The sequence below is a fragment of the Anser brachyrhynchus genome, assembly GCF_964034855.1.
Source record: "Anser brachyrhynchus genome assembly, chromosome: 13".
NCBI lineage: Eukaryota > Metazoa > Chordata > Aves > Anseriformes > Anatidae > Anser > Anser brachyrhynchus.
This window is the reverse complement of record NC_137708.1, coordinates 14,256,005-14,274,600: the sequence shown is the minus strand read 5'-3', so window position 1 is coordinate 14,274,600 and position 18,596 is coordinate 14,256,005. Positions and strand designations below refer to the sequence as shown.

The 18,596-nt window shown below is 47.1% G+C and overlaps 1 protein-coding gene across 2 annotated transcripts in view; it reads left to right on the top strand.

Annotated features, from left to right (window-relative positions):
• Positions 1–18,596, top strand: part of NRK (Nik related kinase) — a 98,108-nt gene that overhangs the window by 17,753 nt on the left and 61,759 nt on the right. For both annotated transcript variants that reach the window (XM_080553968.1, XM_080553967.1), the window contains exon 3: positions 17,050–17,106. In XM_080553968.1, coding sequence (XP_080410094.1) covers positions 17,092–17,106 — 15 coding nt within the window. In that variant the 5' untranslated portion in view covers positions 17,050–17,091. The remainder of the gene's footprint in view (positions 1–17,049; positions 17,107–18,596) is intronic.

The following is an 18,596-nucleotide window of genomic DNA, read 5'->3' as shown; positions in this document are numbered from 1 at the left end:
ATAGTGCATTTTTGTCATAATCTGGTGGCATTTTGAGCTCAGATGTTGGCACTGGGGCATGCTATTTTGAAGGTAAGAGCACATGCTAAAAATGCACTGGTGACAACACCAAGCACAGGAGGAAATAATAAGTTCAGCCTCTTAATTTCCCTGCTCCAGCACATCGCTGGTGACTTTGGTTTCAGTCCCTCCTACTGCTCGGCAGCTTCTGGATTAATGCCCACATGAAGATATGGATCAGAGGGACCAGCACTTTGCGTGCTTGAGTTGTACCATGCCTCACCTACCCTGAAACATTTATTGTCTGTGTTATCTCTTCCGTAGAAAGAATTAGCGGAATTAAGGGAATGCTTAGGAGAAATAGTCTTTGTGCAGCCCAAAAAACGTCTCAGGGCATGTAACGAGCTATTGGGGTGAATGAAGGAAACAATGTCCCTTGGTTTTAAACAGCACAAAATCTAGTGTTTGGTTTCTAGATGTTTGAATCCTGTTTCAGGCTAGCTTTAGTAACTTTCCTTATTTCTGGATGAGTCACAGACCTATGGAATAGATGTCAGTCTGAGCTGCAAAACGCGCGTGGTTCGTTCTGCCCCAGCGAAATGCCGTTGCAGCAGAGGTGAGCTCGCACTCACTCCCCCTGTTGAACCCCTGTCCTCGTGTAGAGCAGTCCTGAAATAACACTGTAAGAAGCACTAGTGATGTCAGCTAGTACATGTAGCTGTCAAGGTATAATTTTGCCCTCTGATGGCCACCCAACAGCAATTAAAAGCACTTCCATGCCTGTGCCAGGAAGGTTTTGTATGTGGTCTGTTCTTGCACTCAGTGACGCTTGAGCACACTGCCACCGATCCCTGCAGCTTCTCTGCCTTGCTCCCCAAACACAGGAACACTGATGGGGATATTTTGGGGTGCCACAGGTCTGGTGCACCGCCACACATGGTGCTGGGCACAGCCGGGGTCTTCCTGCAAGGCTCGGGGCCAAGCAGGGCCATGTCTGGCCACAGCACAACTATTGAGGCTGCAGCTGCCCAGACGGACAGCAGCAAACCCTGGTCGGGCAGTTGGTAATCCTGCCCTTCCACGGCATTTGTGAGGAAACGGAGCTGAAAAGCCGGCTTTCATTGGGAGCTCGGGTCGGACGGCTTGCCCAGTCAGTAGACAAGGCGCAGGTCAGCCCCTCGTCTTGCTGTGATGCAGTTTCCAGTAAGCGGTTTTACGTTGTAATGTCCATAAGCGTGGTCAAATCCTTCTCCTGTCTGGTGTTCAGCTGTTCTCAGGCTGCTGGCCAGTGTTAATTCTCCTGGCCTGTGCAGAACTGTGAATACGGGTCTTGAGAATAAAATTCAAGAAGAAACTACTTCTCAGCTGTTTGTAGTATGCTTTCTTATTTTTAAAGCCTCTGTGTGTTCTCATCCTGCCCACATAACCTACCAATGTCATGAGATTCCTGAAAGGCTTTTAAGATTTGTTTTAGAAGCGCCTTTTCAAAGGCCTGTCTCATCTCCTTCTTTTTCCCCAACAAAGCATAAAGGCTTAGAAACTTCTGAGTTCTTAGGAAAAAACAAGCCAGAAGATGTCCTTTCTGGCAAACTTTGTGGCCTTTTCAGCCCCTACACAAGTGATCGTATGAGCCAAGATGTAAGGCCAGCATGTGGTCTGTGCCTGTGCTGTTAGGCACTCCCATCATGTAAGAAGAATTTCTCATAAAGGCAAGAGAGGGGTTGACGTGGGCAGCTGTAGTTCAGGAGATCTAGTTTTTCTTCTTGCTCCAGCCTGTCATTTTCTGCTACTTAGTCTGTATGAGCGGTATTTTTTGAGGAGCACTGCTGCCTTCTACCCCTATGGAAGAGCCAGGCTGTGGGGGCAAAATTGCACAGAGAAATTCCTCCTGTGCTGTTTCTTGCCCAGGCTTTAATAGGGTCATCCAAGGCTCTGAGCTGCCTTGAAACTCTGCTTTCTTGAAAGCACATAACGATTCATAGAATCATTAAGGTTGGAAAAGCCTTCCAAGACCATCTGGTCCAACCATCGCCCTACCACCAATGTCACCCACTTAAACCATGTCCCTAAGCACCGCGTCCAACCTCTCCTTGAATGCCCCCAGATGGTGGCAGTCCTTATTTTTTGCAGTGTTTTGGGGTTCTCTTTGAAATGAATTAGTGTACCTAGGGAGCTGACTGGGGAGAAGTGGATAGCAGCCACTTACTGAGCATCGTGCTGTTCAGAAACGGTTTCATCCGAACCAAAACCCGTTGAGTTCAACAGAAACAGTGGAAAAAAATTAAGAAATGAGTTGGCTTTCGTTTGGAACCCTTGCTTCAGAAACGTCAAAACACGGCATTTCGTTTGCTTCATTCTTCTAAGCATACACTTTAATTTAGCTGGATATTTAATATTTCATGGATTGTCTTTAGTGCTGCGCGTTCTAAAGGAAGGCGCCGTCATACTGAAGTAATTTGGCATCGCCAGAATAAATATGTAAATATTAATGAACTCTTACAGTTCTGAATTTCCATCTTATAAGGAATGTTTACAACTGAAAGCGAGAGCAGTTGGCAAAATACAGGCATTTTGTGGAGTTTTACTGAATACTGGAATTGTCTGAATTCCATTTTCTGGCTCTACAGTTACTCACTTGCTACATTTGTTACCAGCAGTTTTGATGTCATTTTTTTTCTTTGTGCAAATATTTTGAGGAAAAGGGCATAGAAGAGATGTGTGGTTGCCTTCTGAAAATACGAGTATTACTGAACTTATGGAACTTTCTAGCTTTCTTGTTTATTATACTAAATTTTGGCATGGAATTTTTTTCCTGGTATTTAAAAATAATGGCAAAAGAATAACCAATTTACTCATTTTTTTCTGCCATGGCAGATTTGTCTTCTCTTGTTTTATTCTTTCCTTTAAACCTGTGAACAATTACACTAAAATATGCAACAAAAACAGTATAAAATAAATATGCCTATGGTTTAGATAATGGACTCTGTAATGTATTATTTAAACAGATTGTCCATGATGTTGTCGTGTAACATGGAAAACAGAGAAGAGCCGGGAGAAAATTTCTTTGCTTTAATATTTGCTTTTTGCAGTCTAACATGAAATATTTATCGCGAGAGGCTTCTTTGCGCCCAGCAGCCAAATAACATCAGCAGACACCTGGTTTCCCTTTATTGATATCGGAGGCAGAGTTAGGTGCTGCGGACCTTTGGTCCCTGTGCCGAGGTGCAGGATCCCCGCTGTGCACCACTTGCCGCTGGGGGAGCTGAACCCGGCCGTGCTGTTTGCCCTGCAGAAGAGGACGGGCAGCACCGACACGCGGCTCGGGTGCACCGCTCCGTTCCTCCTCCGTGACCCCTTTTTGACGAAGGGCGAGTTGTTTCCAGAAGCCCAGGTTTTGTCATCTCTCCCGGTGGAAGGCAGCCAGCCTTCTGTGGGGCAGCAGCCGTGCCAACACTTGCTGCCTGTGCTGTGCCCGGCGAGCCGGCAGCTGCCGAGCCCTGGGCTGCTCGGGCATCACGGGCGGTGCATGCCAGGGGCATACCGTGTTCAGGAGACACTGGGCTTCTTGTGCATGTGCAGCTCAGCCTAAAGAGGCCTGGTGTTTCCCAAATGCACTGAGCTCCTGCTCACGTGGTGGTGAGGAGGCTTGCACATGTACAGGACATGTCGGATTTCTGGATGCCCAACCGGGACTGTTTCCTTGGCAGAAAAAGAGGTTGGACCTGGAGAAACTACGCGTATTGTAGCCTGCTCTCCCTGAATATGGAGAGAGGATGAAGGAATAAAGAGATGCACCAACCTTCCTTTCTCCTGGACGCTTGAAAGACTTTAGTCAGAAATGTTTTGAATAAAGGAAGTTGCAAAACAAAGGCTGGAAACTCAGGTCTCTGATCCCGCAGGCTGACTAGTAAAGGTTAGAGAGAGAGAGGGTTTAGGATTCACCCTTTCCTATCTCACTGTCTTCCTTTCTTTGTAACGTGTCAGATTTTAGGTACCCACCTGGTAAAAGACCTTGCATGGTCCGTGTTCGTGGCTTGCGTGTTGAAATTAGAGTACTTTCATGTTGGCACAGGAATCTGCACCTGCAGACACGTGTGTGATCAGGTAGGGGCTGAGCTCTTTGTAGGTTTGCAGAGCCCCTAAATGCTTTCGTGAGGCTGGTCAGAATTGCAACAAATTCTTGGTTAGTTCATGTAACGTTGTTCAACTGCTTCTTCCAAATTCACAGATCTCTGGCCAAGAATGAAAGAAAACGTCCTGTCAGCCCAGGGTGAATCTCGGAGCCCGCGTGGCACTTGTCCTGTCTGCCCTGCAGATGGGTTTTGAATGTCAGAGCGAGGAAAGGCAGCTTGGCTTTCTGAGCTGTGGGAGCTGCAGCACCCTGCACTGCTTACATTACGGAGTCCTGGCTGGTCTCTCTCTGTTGATGTGATTAGTATTAAAGAAATCCTTTGTATTGCAAAGCTGGGCTTCTAGGCTGACTCCGACAGGCTTGGCGAAGGCAGCGCTGAGCTCTCCCATGGGGCTGGGGCCGAACGGGGACTGTAGGCGCCAGTGGGGTTTGGGATGGGGATGGTGCAGTGATTATTAATGGGGAGCGCGGCCGGCTGAGTCCTGTTGTGTGTAAACACTGCCTGAACTTCCAGAGGGGTGGTTCTTTCCAATTCCTGGTGCTTGTGTGCCAGCAGTGGGTTTTTCTTCCTTTCTGGCTTCCTGTACTGCCAAGCAAGCAACATGAATGTCATTACACAGTGCCCTGCTATCTACGCTGTTTGCTTCTTGTAGTCATTGTGTGATACGAAAAGTCCCCAGGATTGCATGATGCACGTTCGCTCCCAGGGATCTCCTCTAAACCTGGGCAGGACCAGGAAGAGAAATGGAGAAGCTGCTGCTTCTGCATTTTTCACCCCCTGGGGCTGGCTGCTGCTGTCTGTGCTCTTCCCTAGGTGTTTGCAGAGGGCTGCGATCTGATAAGCTGGGGCTGGCTCGTGGCCTGGCTGCCGAGGAGGAGGAGGAGGAGGTCTGTGTTTGTGCATCAGCACCCACTGAAGGAAGCCTTATGAGCAAGCAGGGTTTGAAAGACGCGAGATGACGGAGAGCTTTGCCTCTGGATTTCTTTTGTTTTCCCCATTATTCTCTTAACTTTATCTCTGTTTACCATCAGTGTAGCCATTCATTTCTGCAGATGGGCTTCTGAGGCTTGGTATTTCCAACCCGCTTGCTCGGGGCTGCTTTGCATGGGTGCTGGTGCTTTTACGTAACTGGGTGTGTGTGTGGAGCTGGTGATGAAGCAGAACAACAGCACTCTTGAGGTTTGGCAGAAAATAGTTTCTTACGTTATTACTCTTGACTTTTTCTTCTTGGCAAAAACAAAAGGAAGCTTTAGCAGGTAGGAGGTTGCTGCCTTGCCACAGAAACATGTTCTCACATACGGCTGCTGCAAGGGCAAAACCACCAGCCGGACCCAGCCCTAAGTGTGGCCGACGTTTGCTGTCCCAGTTAGCAACCAAAACCCTGCTCTCACTGATCACGAGACATGAATATTATTAACCTTACACCACTCAGCCTTCTAATCAGTGCTCATTGCTGGCTTTCTTAAACCAATCTTTTTGGGGGGAAGGATGGGGGGGGCAGAAAAAGCTGGTAACTGAACTAAAGGGGAATTTCCAAAGAACTCACCATTAGCCTCTCTCTTTATTTTTTAAAGCCCCTGTGAAACTACAGGGCCAGAGTTTTGTGAAAGATGGGCACTTTTGGAAAATCATGTCCAGTACGGCCAGATCAGTGAAAGGGAGGTGATGAGCAAAAGCAATGCAGGCCAGCGAGCGTGTCCACGCTTGACAAAGCTGGGCTGGAAATACATTTCTAATTTAACTGGGGCAACCATGTATGCCAACCAGGTCTTTAAAAATAATTATTTGTTGGGTTTTTTTTCCCCAGCCTTTTGCCCATGGTGTCATTTGTTTTACCTCTTCAAAGTGGATGTAAAGTGCTAACAGCAACATGATAGTGCTCACCTTTTTCTCGTTTGCTTGCAAAGTGGCAAAAAAGAATCAGTGCTGGGGAGCCAGTGCTAAAGGTAGCTCTCTGACTGATTTCAAAACCCCTTCCCATTTGGCATTTGGGTTTCTGTAACCCTTCCTTTATTGAATATTACCTTCTTGTGCAAACTGATGTCAAAAATATGTATTTTCTGTAAGTTTCACTGGTACAAACTAGAAAGCACTCTTGTAATGCTAATGCTAAGACCAAAAGAAAGTAGCCTGTAAGCGCTGATGTTATATGGGTTTTTATATTAAGGTGAATTCTGAAGTCATTTAAACCTCCTGGGTTTTGAGGAGAGACAACATTGTAAAACTAATAAGTGGAGTTGCTTGGAAGTTTGTCCTTTCTTATCCAGTTCTTCGTCTCTGTCCTCAGCAGTCCCAGTTCCTTTGCTGGGTCCTTCAGGGTCTCTGCTAGCGTGTGTGCCCATGGCCACCACCTCTGCTGCCACGCTGCAGCTGGCTGCAGGCATCTGGCGGGCAGCATGGAGCCCGCTCTGCCACCCTCATCTCTGGAGGGTGTCAGCTGTGTCTCTGTTTTTCGGAAAGCACTTAGGATTTTAATCATCTGTGTGACTTCTGCCTGTCAGTTTTGGTTGATGTGGGCTGGCAGGAGAAAACATGGGTGGATGCAAGGGCAGCACAATTGTCTGAGCCCAGCTTTGTCAAGAGACCAGGCTGAGCTCTTTGATACTGGAGGAGAGCTTGCAGCTCTGTGTAATTTCATGTCCCTCCCTGCACCCAAAGGTTCAGAAACTAGAAGGCAACACAAAACACTCAGGAGATGGGTTTGCCTAGCATTTGTGATATTTAAATATGTGCATGGGCAGTGCTGTAGGGTTTTAGCTGGCCCTGCAGATTTTTTCTCCTGTGCTTATTACCAGATTTATCCTGAGGAGCAATGAGCTGTTGGTGGTGTATTTTGGCATCTGGATGTGGATGACAGAATATGCGAGGAAGCTGCAAAAGGAAGTTATTTTGAAACTGGTGGATGGTTAAACTTTCAGAGTCAGATTTAATGTGAACACAATTAGAAGAAGATGTTAAAGCAGGGGTGCCAGTTTTTTAAGCTTGTATTATATACATAAAGCAGGTTATAGATATGCTATTCAACATTTCTCTGGCCAGCTTCCTGCACTAGCTGGATGCTTCGTGGAATGTTTAGGTTGTTTTGCTGTTCTGTTTTTTTCTTTCTTGACAGCTGCTTTGTGATGGGCTGCAGCTGGCTGGACAGGCTATTGCAAGCAAGCAGATAGCATTCAGAGCTGGGAAAAGGAGAGCTGGGCTGGAGACTGAATCACAAGAAGGGTTCTGGTGCAGCTTCACTGACACTTGTGGTTTCCTGGGCTGAGCCAGAGGATTTCGATCTTACGGTTTTGAAAATCTGTGTGTGCGTGCACACGTTTGTCCATGCTGCCTTGGACCCCGTGGCATTTGGTGTTGTACAGGTTTGCAAAGAAGCCATTCCTGTCTGGGAAAGTTTGATACGACATACGTGAGTGAGAGGAAAGGGATCAGATGCATATGCCAGTGAATGTGTGCGTGTCTGTAGTCAGTGAGGACTGCAGGCGGTGTTCCCATCCTGCTGGCTTCAGTGAGGCAGGAGCACGCCCGAGAGCTCGAGGCGCTCAGCGTACGGCTTCGAACCGCACCGAGCTGAGTAAACCGGGCGGGTTTACACGGGGCAAGGCAACGAGACCAGAGTTCAGAAATCTGGTAAAGCTCTTCAGCGGTTAATACAGGAAACTCTCGGTCCCTTTGGTGACCGACTCTTCAAACGGTTAGCTGCTGCTTGTGTTCTGTACGCGCTGGCAATTGCCCGTCTGCGTTACTTAAGGTTCTGCGGTTCTTCAGCTGTGATGTGTTCAGCTATTTTGGTGAAATTCTTCTGCAGGGGTGGTTTTGTGTTTGCTTGTTTTTCCACTCAAGAGCTCGCCGTTCATTTCTCTCTGCTGTGATTGACTTCGATCCCTGCAGAAGACTGGAAGGCAGGGCGTTGGAAAGGAACGGCTCAGAGCTGGTGAGGAGCTACTGCTGCACGTCTGACCCACGGTGTGCCTGAGCAGGGCCTCTGCTGCCTGCTTCTGCTGCCTGAGGCTGATCAGGTCAGCTCAGAAAAAGGAACACCAAGGCTCTTCTCAGAGTCGGGAGTTTTCTTTAAGAAAGTGGACTTGGAAGCTCTCCTCGTTCTTAATTACAGAAGAAAAGTTTATTTTGCTTTTAAGAATAATTAGGTAGTCAGGTTTCATTTTGGATACCAACTTGACATGGAAAATCTTTCCAAACTTTTAACTCCTATTCCCTTGCACGTTGTGGACCACCCGGCCAATAGGATTTTAGAAGGAGCAGGAACTGACCCTTTGCAAGATCAGCGCCATGCACTTCATCTCTTGCATTCAGAAGTCTGGCGACTAATGTATTTTCTTACAGACTAATTGTGCCCATTAACTCCCTATTTCTTTTCGGAGGTGGTGCATCAGAACCAAATGAGAAGACAGCAAGAGGAGATGCTCTTTTTTTTCATTATGAAATGCTCTGTGAAAGCCTGTGTAGGTGTTTGGAAAATACACCCTTTCCCTAGGCAATAATCAGACCTGCTGAACTCAACAGTAGTGCTTGGTGTATTTTGCCTTCAGAATTCATCTCAGGTAAAGGGAGCTCTAGGAGGTTATTTGTTACAGAGTCCTGAAGGAAAGGCTCAGAGACCACAAGATAGAGCCAGGTGATGCCAACCAGGTTCTAGCATCGGGCTGACCATCCTGTGCAGAGCCACGTAAAGCCGCGTATCCATGCCTCTGCCATCTGTGTAAGGAAGACACCAGCAGAAATGGAGAGAAAAAGTAATTCACCATTAAAATTGTTACAACTCTCATCATCGAGGCTGGATCTGTCTGAGCTGTGCTCCCTTACTGTCCTTTTAAACAAACAAAAAAACACAACAGCAACACAGTTTTACCCCATGCAGAACCTTATTCATGCTGTGCCTTATATGCAAGAGGAAATTCAACTCAATTACATTTATCGTTCATGAGAATGGTGAAGGACTTTTTAATCATGCTTTTCAAAAACTTAGTGATGTAATTGGTGAGAAGTTAATGTGCCTTCAAAATCATATTTATGTGGGATAGAAGGCCAATAAAAGCTTGTTTACTGGCACGTGTCTGGGAAGGCTGCATTACTTACAAGGTTAAAACACGAATCTGATCACATGAGATTCGTAATTGCTTTGTGCAGCTCAACCTTCAGAGCTTCGCAGTGGCGGCGAGCCAAAAATTCCCTCCTTTGGATGCCTGCTCCGAAAGCCCGGCCACCCATCAGCTGACCCCAGGTCCGGCCCCGACTTCCTTCCAGTGGGCTGGGGCCGGTGAGGCGCATCCGACCGCCCGTGACTTCATCCAGCAGAGATGTGCTGCGTGTGGCTTTTCTCTAGTGCCCTGAATTTCTGTAAGCGGATGGACGTGAGTCACTGGGGTGGAGGGGTTTGTACCTCTCCCTACACTTAACTTCTCAACAGGCCTCGGTCTACAAAATGAAACTTTTTTTTTTTCCCAAAACTGTTTATTTTGCTGGAGGCACAGATTTTTGGCACAGCAGATCTTTGCTGTCTCAGATCCCTACTGGGCACCGCAGGTGCTGCATGGGACAGGCTCCTGGCCAGGGCTTCGTGGCTGTGGGGCTGCAGTCAGCCAGGCTGGACGGCCACATCCCCCGGCAGGGTGACATCCCCGGGCTGCTGGGGCTGGAGACACGGCAGTGCGTCCCTGGGAGTGGTGGCATCCCTGCCCTCCTGCCATGGGTCCCTGAGGCTGGAAACATGGCAGCAGGCAGGCTTGGATGGATGTTAAGAGGCACCACGAATGTTTTAATCCGCGGTGAATGGCAAGGCTGTTGGAACCACTAGTTGTGTAAATTCTGAAATTTAGGCTCAGAAATTTTATGTCCCAGTAAGTGGAGTACGAGGAAAAGGGGAGAAGTGGCCAGCGTGCTCTTTGTGCCTCCCCTCCCATTCTCTGCACTGCCCCCAGCATCGCTCTCTAGATCCGTGTGTCCCTTTCATGTTGTTTGGGAACTTCAGGTGACAGTAGGATTTCTGCAGCATCATGTCTGCATTCTTAGCTGAATAACAAACCAGGCGAGGGTCCCTTCCAGATTCCTCTGCCTGGCATGGAGGAGCAGGAGATGACAGCAGATGTTCTGCTGCCCCCCAGTTTCAAATAAGCTGTGGACAAGACTCCTGTTGTGTTTGAGTAGCATGGTATTTTCTGAAGTGATCAGTGTTTGGCTTGATCTTGCTAATCTCAACATGAACGACCTCTTTGAGGGCAGATTTCAAAATCCCAAGAGATCCATCTCTGGTACAATCTTACACAAGCACGCAGTAGCCTTGAGTTGTTCGTGTTTTGCATAAGGCCAGTAATCTGATGGAGTGAGTAACGTACTGATACTGCAGAAGCGTAGACACTCAAATAGATGTTTGCGAAAGGGCTGGAATTCCCTCCTTTGTTTCACTTTGTTTTCCCACTGCTCTGCAGTCAGACACAGACAAACACCAGGGAAAGCAAACAATCTGCATTGCCACTGGTACAATGGGAGGAAACGGGAACTGCACAGGTTTAAAAAAAAATGGACAGAAAAACTATTTCTGGTTGCTCTTGGGCCATGAAGGCTGTGGTACAGTCGTTTGCATCAAGAGTAAAAAAATGTCCTTTTCCTCAAGGCTGTTGTACCATTGAAACGGCTCTTGTCCATCCCTCTCCTCTAGCTGGTGTGGCTTGGGCAGAATTTCAAGTGATTGATAAAAATCATACATTCTGATCTCTTCTCTGGCTAACAGGTTGCTATTTTAGTTTACGGGAAGTCCTGTACCACTGCTGCCTTAGTTGTCTTCTACAGTGAACTCAGTTCCAGTGCTGTTGTTTTCTTTCTTGTTTCTCTAAGTGTGTGACATAAATAGGAGCACCGGGAGGAATTCCTGGGTTTTGTTGGGTTTTGTGTGTTTATTTATTTATTTATTTTAATCTTACCCCTGAAACTTATAAAACTAAAAAAATACAGAAATTATCAAACCAGTATTTTTCAGTTTGGGTGAGCATGCAAAATACTTACCTACTTCTGGGATGGGATAAAACTGGGGAGGGAGGGAAGCAATGGAAGGAGCAGAATGACCTGCACGGAAATAGGGCAGTGGCGTTTGCTGGGAAAAGAACGTGCTTTCCACTGAAAGCTCAAGTCATTTTTGCTATATACATTAGCTGACGTTTGCAAAAATACCCTTTTTAGTTTGGAATGCAGTGCTACATTTTCATTTTTTTGAATGCTTTCATTTCTATGCGCATACTATGTATCTAATATTTATTAATTTAACGTGCTTTGCCTTAAAGTGCACTGAGTGTTATTAATTAACTTATATTCTTTATCTGTCTACCAGCAAACACGTTAGATTTTACTGTTAATGGTTTACAACCTGAGTTCTGGGGCATGCTGGACAGTGTCCAGCTCCACAGGATGTCCTATACCGAAAGTATAAAATCTTGCCTGGCTCCTTGGAACACACTGACTCAGCAAGAGGAGTGGGAGCTAGCCTATGAGGGGGGATAAACCTTGAAGAGCACGTCTCGACTATTAACAGTATATTAATATTTATGTTGCTCTCCACTTCTTTGGTCTACATCCCCAAAAGACGCCAGAGACCTTGCAATAGAAGTGCCCCCAAAGCTTTATGGTGTCGGTCAGGGTAGGCTTTCGGCAGCCTGGGCTGCACGACTGAAAGGATGAAGCTGTGATCAAAGCCATAGCCACGTTCCCACCTGGCTGCTGCCCTGGCTTCTTCCTGGGGGTTAACAAGAAGGCTTTCTGAAACTGGGAATTATCTGCCACAGACTGCTGTGTGCTTCTTGTTTTTTAAACTCAGCTCTCAGAATTGCTGTGGGTTACGTGTTTGTGTTTAAAATGAAATGGATCGTTTCTGGAATCCAGTGCTAGCGTTCAGCACCCTGAGCTCTTCCTCAGACCATTCACTAACAAAAACCAGCCGCAAACATACAAACCCTGCCTGCTTGTTCACACCAGCCAAGACCCCCAGGACAGCGGGATGTCTGGTGCGAGCAGCCGTGCGCTGCCAGACGGCGGCTGCGCCTGGACAGGGCAGCGTACCTGCAGGTACCTCATACGGACCATCACTTTGTTGGGGTCGCCTGCAATAGGACGTGGTGTTTCCTGGCTCCCCGTGCAGAGCATTGTTTGCCACATAGTCTCATAAAGGCTCTCCTTGCCCCACAGGATGGAAGGGGTGGAGGGGAGAGGGGCAGAAGGGTGGGGACCCGTTCTCCGGGGTGCAAAAAGCCGAGCTGGCAGCCTCCCAGCAACCGCAAGGCCTCGCGTTGGTTAGCCCGAGATGGGCTCAGGTTTCAGAGTTCATTGAGTGGGTTTTCAACAGGAAACCTGCCTGCCGAAGTGTGCTTTCAGGAGGAACGTGCAGCTCAACAGCTGAGCCTTCACCCTGCTCATCCAGAGCAGCTGGCAGCAGGCTGCAGAGGTTATCGCGCAGTCAATGCCTTTGGGTAAGAAAGTCCTCCAGCCTTGAAGTCTTCCACCTCAGCCAGACAGCCTTGCTTTCAAGTACAAACCTGGAAGACACAGAGATGGCCCTAAGGGTTATGTTTGTGCTGTCTGCCAGCTCACTGGGTTCACTGGGCAGGCAGTGTAACTCCAGTGACCCTGGAGCCTGCTGCGGATGTTTTGACCAACAGCGTGAGTGATGCACGCACACGTGTGATGGCAGAGGGTGTTTGGTGTGATATTGCCCTCACCCTGCACACGGGCAGCTTGTAACCAGCCACACAGCAAGGTAGGTCTGGGAGGGGAGCTCTCAAACCCAGCGCTCTGTGTGACCACAGCCTGGCGGTCTCAGGTCTGTGTCACCGAGAGCTGGGACCTCGGGGCTCTACCTGTAATAATGGCCCAAGCCAGGGACTCGCAATTTTTTTTGTTTGGATCCAAGAGGAAAAGGTACTGTACATAATGAAATTTTATGTAAATACACTTAATTCAAGTAAAGCCCCCTTATCAGCTAATAGCTTGACTGCTAATGCTGATACTCTTGTTTGCTCTAAATTGCATAATGTTTGTCTTGACCCTCGCTAGAGGGCATAGATAAATGATGCCTTTATCTATCTAACTCAGAAGATAAATGCATATTCACTCGGAATAACACCAAGCGATCCATCCCGTTCCACACAGATCTCCCTGCAGAGACAACGTGCAGTTGGAGCTCATCAGAAACAGATCTTTGGCACAAGCATCTCCTGCAAATGTGGCTGTGATGACCAGCATGCAGATTCTGAAACGTGTCTGCTGGCCCCAGGTTTGCAGCACGTTACTGCAGCGACTAACTGGCAATTGCAGCCGACATTAAGTGGAAATATTTTCTGGGGGAGAAGAGGAATTTAGCTGGACTCGGAGCTAATGGGAGGATTCCTTCCAACTTGGCTGCCTCACCAAAATGTAGGCAGGAACTTCAGCTTTAGAAAGTCGCTGAACTTCTGAATCGTTCCAGTCTGAGTTTTGTGTGTGATGGATAGCATTTAACGCTGTATTGTGGGTGGGAGCAGGGCTGAGTTGCACATGGCTGTTGGATGCTTTGGCTGCACTCTCAAGAGACGAAACATGCTCCCAAACTGAGCATTTGGGTGAAAGATGAAACCTTGTAGTAGTGAAACAGGGGCCCACAGAGCCCTGCTGCCCTCAGTCCAGTTTCTGGGCATAAGTTTCTGGAAATAAACAACACTGGGTCTTGAACCACAGCAGGTTGGTGCCTGGTGATGGTCTGCAGAGGAGGAGCTGCTGCAGGTTGCTCAGAGGACTGGGAGTGCTGTGCCCCTTGTTCTTCCTCACGGTCTGGATTAAATCAAAAAAGACATACATTTATGTCTGGTCCCTGGAAGTAAGTGCATCTGTAGATCTCGTTCAGCTGGGCAACAGTTAAAACAGCCAGTTGCTGCTGGGAGCCTTACGCACACACATACAAAATAAAAAATCAGAGCACCACCTTTCTAAAAACAATTCAAACATGCTCAAACTTGTGGCTTCAGCAGAAGTACAAGTGTGTAAAAGTTCCCATGAACTCTGCCTAACCTCTGAGATTTATCGATAAATGCAAAAAAGTGGGGCCAGGCCCTGAAACCTTTCCTTACGTAGCCACTAGTGTGTTAGCAAGAACCCCGGGGCTGGGCTCAGGATGTTTACTGCTTTTAGAAACGTTGAGGCAAATGAACTTGAAAGAGTTCGAGGAAGCAGCGTAAAGGACCTGAGATTTTCATTCTGACTGCCAGGGTGGTCGTGGTCTCTGCCTTAAAGCAACTCAACGTGCAGCCTGTTGCCCTGCTCGGTCAATTGCACAAGCATTAGTGGTTCTCCTCTGTGAACATACATAGGTGTCCTCTTATTTGTGCGTGTTAGGGTGGTGTGAGAGGTAAGTGGAAATGATGGTCTGTGCTGTGTAGTTCTGACACGCTGTTTGGGGCATATGCTAGCAGGTTCGGAGACTTTTGAGAAGATCTGTTGCTCTACAGTGACGATGAATACTTTAGGAATATGCACAACTGTAATCAACAATAAATTTTCCAAAATGGCAGTAAAACTATCTCATTATTAAAATGTAGATATATTATCTATAGATAAATATTTAGCTGCAGTAACCAAGATAGTCTTTTTTTTTCCTGGTCTCAACACACTTCTAAACTAATTAATCCCTTTTAGATAATTTACATGAGGTTTAGATAACCTTTTCCTGAGGCTAACCTGCAGCCCTTGGCATGACCCTGCACAAGCTTCTGGGGCGGAAAAGATGAGGTTGTCCAGCTTAATACAACCAAGAACCGCGGAAAGCTCTCTTCAAAAGGTTTGATAACAGTTGTTGAGAATAAATTGTTGCCAGTTGAGAATTGGAGCAAACCAATGAGTTTTTGCTGCCCCTTTACTTTCTGATCGTTTCCTTTTGTCCTCTCAAAAAAGGTTTGGATTCTATTGTGCATTGCCCCTCTCTCTGTTTTGTTCCAGGGTAATAAAAGGGTCTAGAAGAAGATAAGGGTGGGAATTGTGTGCAGTTAATGTAATGCGAGTCCATGTAAAGGCTGCTTTACCCAGTCGGAGGCTGCTTATCTCAGGTGAACCCCTGCAGATGGACGACAGGATATGGGCCCATGGGTTTTTCCTGGGGAAAGAAACTTGGGTGCGAGGCAGCTGTGTGCCTGAGAGAAGGTGCAGGGCACGATCCTGCCCTCTGCACAGGCTGAGCTCCTCCCGCCCGGCCCTCGGCAGGGCTGCAGACCTGGGAGCTTTTAGGAGCTGGGGAGCAGGGTCGAGTGGTGCATCCCATGCAGAGATGCCTCGTGACCCACAAAACAAAAGGACACGCTGTTTTCTTTCCCCTAAATGCTGATTTTCCAAACCATTTTTTTTTCTGGGATTCAGCATTCTCATTTATAAAGGCAAAAGTGAGTGAGAACAGCAGGTTTGCATGCAGTGGGAACAACCGTGGCTGCAAAACAACATGGCTTTTGTGCAGAGGGACAATCTGACCAGGTCTCACCCTGAAATCAAAACTGAACACCAAGCCTTTCCCATTTCCCTACTCTGAATATTCAGCGTTGAGTATCCTACTAGTGATTTATTTTTTAGTAAAGAAAAGAAACACATCCCATGCTTCTCTGTAATTATGAAAATCAGAGTAAATCCATGACGTTGTCCTCTGCACAACATCTGAGTGCATCCCACCAGCTCGGCGGGTCGTTCTGCTGCTTCGTGCAGTGCGAGCTGGAGTTAAACCAGGGTGCCAGCCTGTCTGGCATTGCTCGCCTCGTGGAAGGCCCTCTCTCGCTCTATTGCCAAGACATTCAATGCCTGGAAGCCTTCACAAACAATGCCCTCCAGCAGCGGGGCCGTGGCTGCTCCGGGGAAGCTGGCCAGCTGGGGAGAGATGGATGCCGATGTCCCTGTCCTGCTGGCGCACAGCACCACGGTGCTGCATGGTGTGGGCTTGGGGGGTGTGCGTCTGCTTCGTCTTCCTCCAACATCTGCAATCATACAGAAATCCGAGTGCTCAAGTTCATGAGAAAAAGCTTTGCAGTCCCAGGGGTGCTTCCAGGGAAGGAGGGCACTTATAAATACACAAAATCTCAGCAGGATTTAGTTTTCTGTAAAAGAAAACATGACTGTGACACATTGCCTGAGAACAAGGCATCGTTTTTCTTTGATGCAAAATTGCTTAGTCGTTGAAATAACGCTCGTCTGCAATTTTGTACGATAGGACCTGGGTTTTAAAATGACATCAACCTAGCTTTTAATTTCGCAGGTGTAAATTGCACCTGCAAATCATTGTGTCTGCAAACCACAGCATTTCATGTTTGATTTCCCGATTTCCTATGGCGTACTTAACTGATGTCAGTTAGTTATTTCAATATCCAGCTTCTCAGGCACCACTATTTCAGGAGCAAAATTACAGTCTTAAAGCTTCAAACCCATTTCTGAACCTTTGATGGAAGGGAAGAGTTAGGAAGTGCAGCCAACCCTCAGTTCATACAAATCTTTTGATACAGTCCTTGAGATGAGTGTTGGGTATTGTCAGAAAACATTGTGCTTTGCATCTGTTGAGCAACTTGATCTAACCATGCCAAGAAGCTGTGCAATTTTCCAGCGAGATTCCTGGTTGCTTTTCTGAAACACATGCTTCTGAACCATAGTTTGTCAGTCTTAGCATTGAGTTTGCTCTTTTAATAGCTTTATTCCCTGTTGCCTCCTTTTTCCTAACTTTGTCTTGAAAAACTAACCACTTAGTCTAAAATTACCAGTTATCTGTCACGTGGGCTATGCCTTTTCCATGGGAGATGGATGGAGACCCATAAGCTCGTTCCACATTGTGCTCTGACAGACGAGCTAAATGCACATTTGCTGCCATGTGCATAGTTTACACACATGCTTTACTGACAGTATTCTGTTTGCCTAACAGGGTCGCCATGTTAAGACTGGGCAGCTAGCAGCAATCAAAGTGATGAATGTTACTGAGGTGAGTACAAAACCAAAAATAAAATAAAATGTTATCAAGGCGTAAAGGAAAATAAAGAATCAGAGAATTGTGAAAATGTGGGTGGCTTATAAGATGATGCATAGGTATAAATTATGGTAACTGAGCAGTGGTTTATGGTTTTTGGAGTACTGAGAGGCCTTAATACAGCCAGATTTTCAATAGTGCCTGTCTAGTGGCAACAAAGCAATAAGGGAATGCACATCTATATATTTTGATGCTCTGAAATAATGAAGAGAACTCTCTTCCTGCTTATTTCAAGTTGATTATCTGTTTGCAGAGATAGCAAGTAAAAGATTTCCTGTAGCTCTGTGCTGCCCCTTCTGTTGAAGCGCATCCTCTCCTTGCCAGCCGTTCCTCAGTGTATCTACCCTGACAACTAGCAAGCAGGAACATGTTAAAAATGCAAATGTAGCACTTTTTTATTGCCATTTGACAGATGAGGGAAGGAGACGGGTTTAATTGGCACTGTCACTGCTCACATTTATGAGATGGTATCTGTGCTGGAACAGGGTGTCAACAAAGTAGCTAAGCATTGATTTTTGTTTCAGAGAGCAGCATGTAACGAAGCAGCTTGCCTCCTTGACACTGCATGAGCCTGAGCCCCAGAAGGGCTGGGATGTGCCTGTGTCCTCGAGCGTGAGGATATGTTTGGTCGGATGCATCTGTTCTCACGGACAGCCAGCTCCTTGTTCTCTCACTCTGGCAGCGTGGATGTGGTGCACAAAACACCAAGACAATGTTAGAGTCTTCCTGGGATGCTGTGGGTCATAGCCTAAAATAAGAAACAGGTCCTCTGGACCAAGTCTGCGCATGCTACAGATACATGGAGCATTTTGGACAAGCACAAGCAAGCTCTGGCTGAGTTTTTGTGTCTTCTGCTTGTTTTGGAAGACAGTGGAGCGAGTTAGCATCTGCGTGGGCATTGTCACGTAGAACGGGTCCAGGCAAGCTGTCTCTGCTGATGGTGTAGGAATCCAGCCCTGAGCAGCGACTGCTCTGAATGGCACACTGCTTTTCTGAACTTTGCTGCTGCTGCAGTCCTTTACAGAGCAGCCTGGTTTGGCTGTGGCTGCTACCTTGTAAAATAAGCATGCGTAGTTGAATTCCAAGTGTTGTTCCTGTCTGTGGGTAGAGGAGGGTAGATTAGTCAGTGCTACATTAAATTGATGGAATTTTAGCTTATAGCTCTGCAGTTACATACGTCATCATGTGCTTTGCCTCAGAGACATAGCAGTCACCGAACATGAGGCTGCTGGATTTTGAGAGCGAGAAGAAGTCGGGTTTGAGTCGCAGACAGATTCCTGGGGTCAGAGCACCTTTGTGCTCTTTTTTGACAAAGGAATTTACAGGAGAGATCCTGTCCGGGACTCAGAAGCGATCCAAAGCTGCTCTGTAGAATGTGTTCACGCTTTGCTGGGCCTGCCAGCAGTGCTTGAGGGCTGGCCAGAGATGTCACTTGTGGGCTGTCA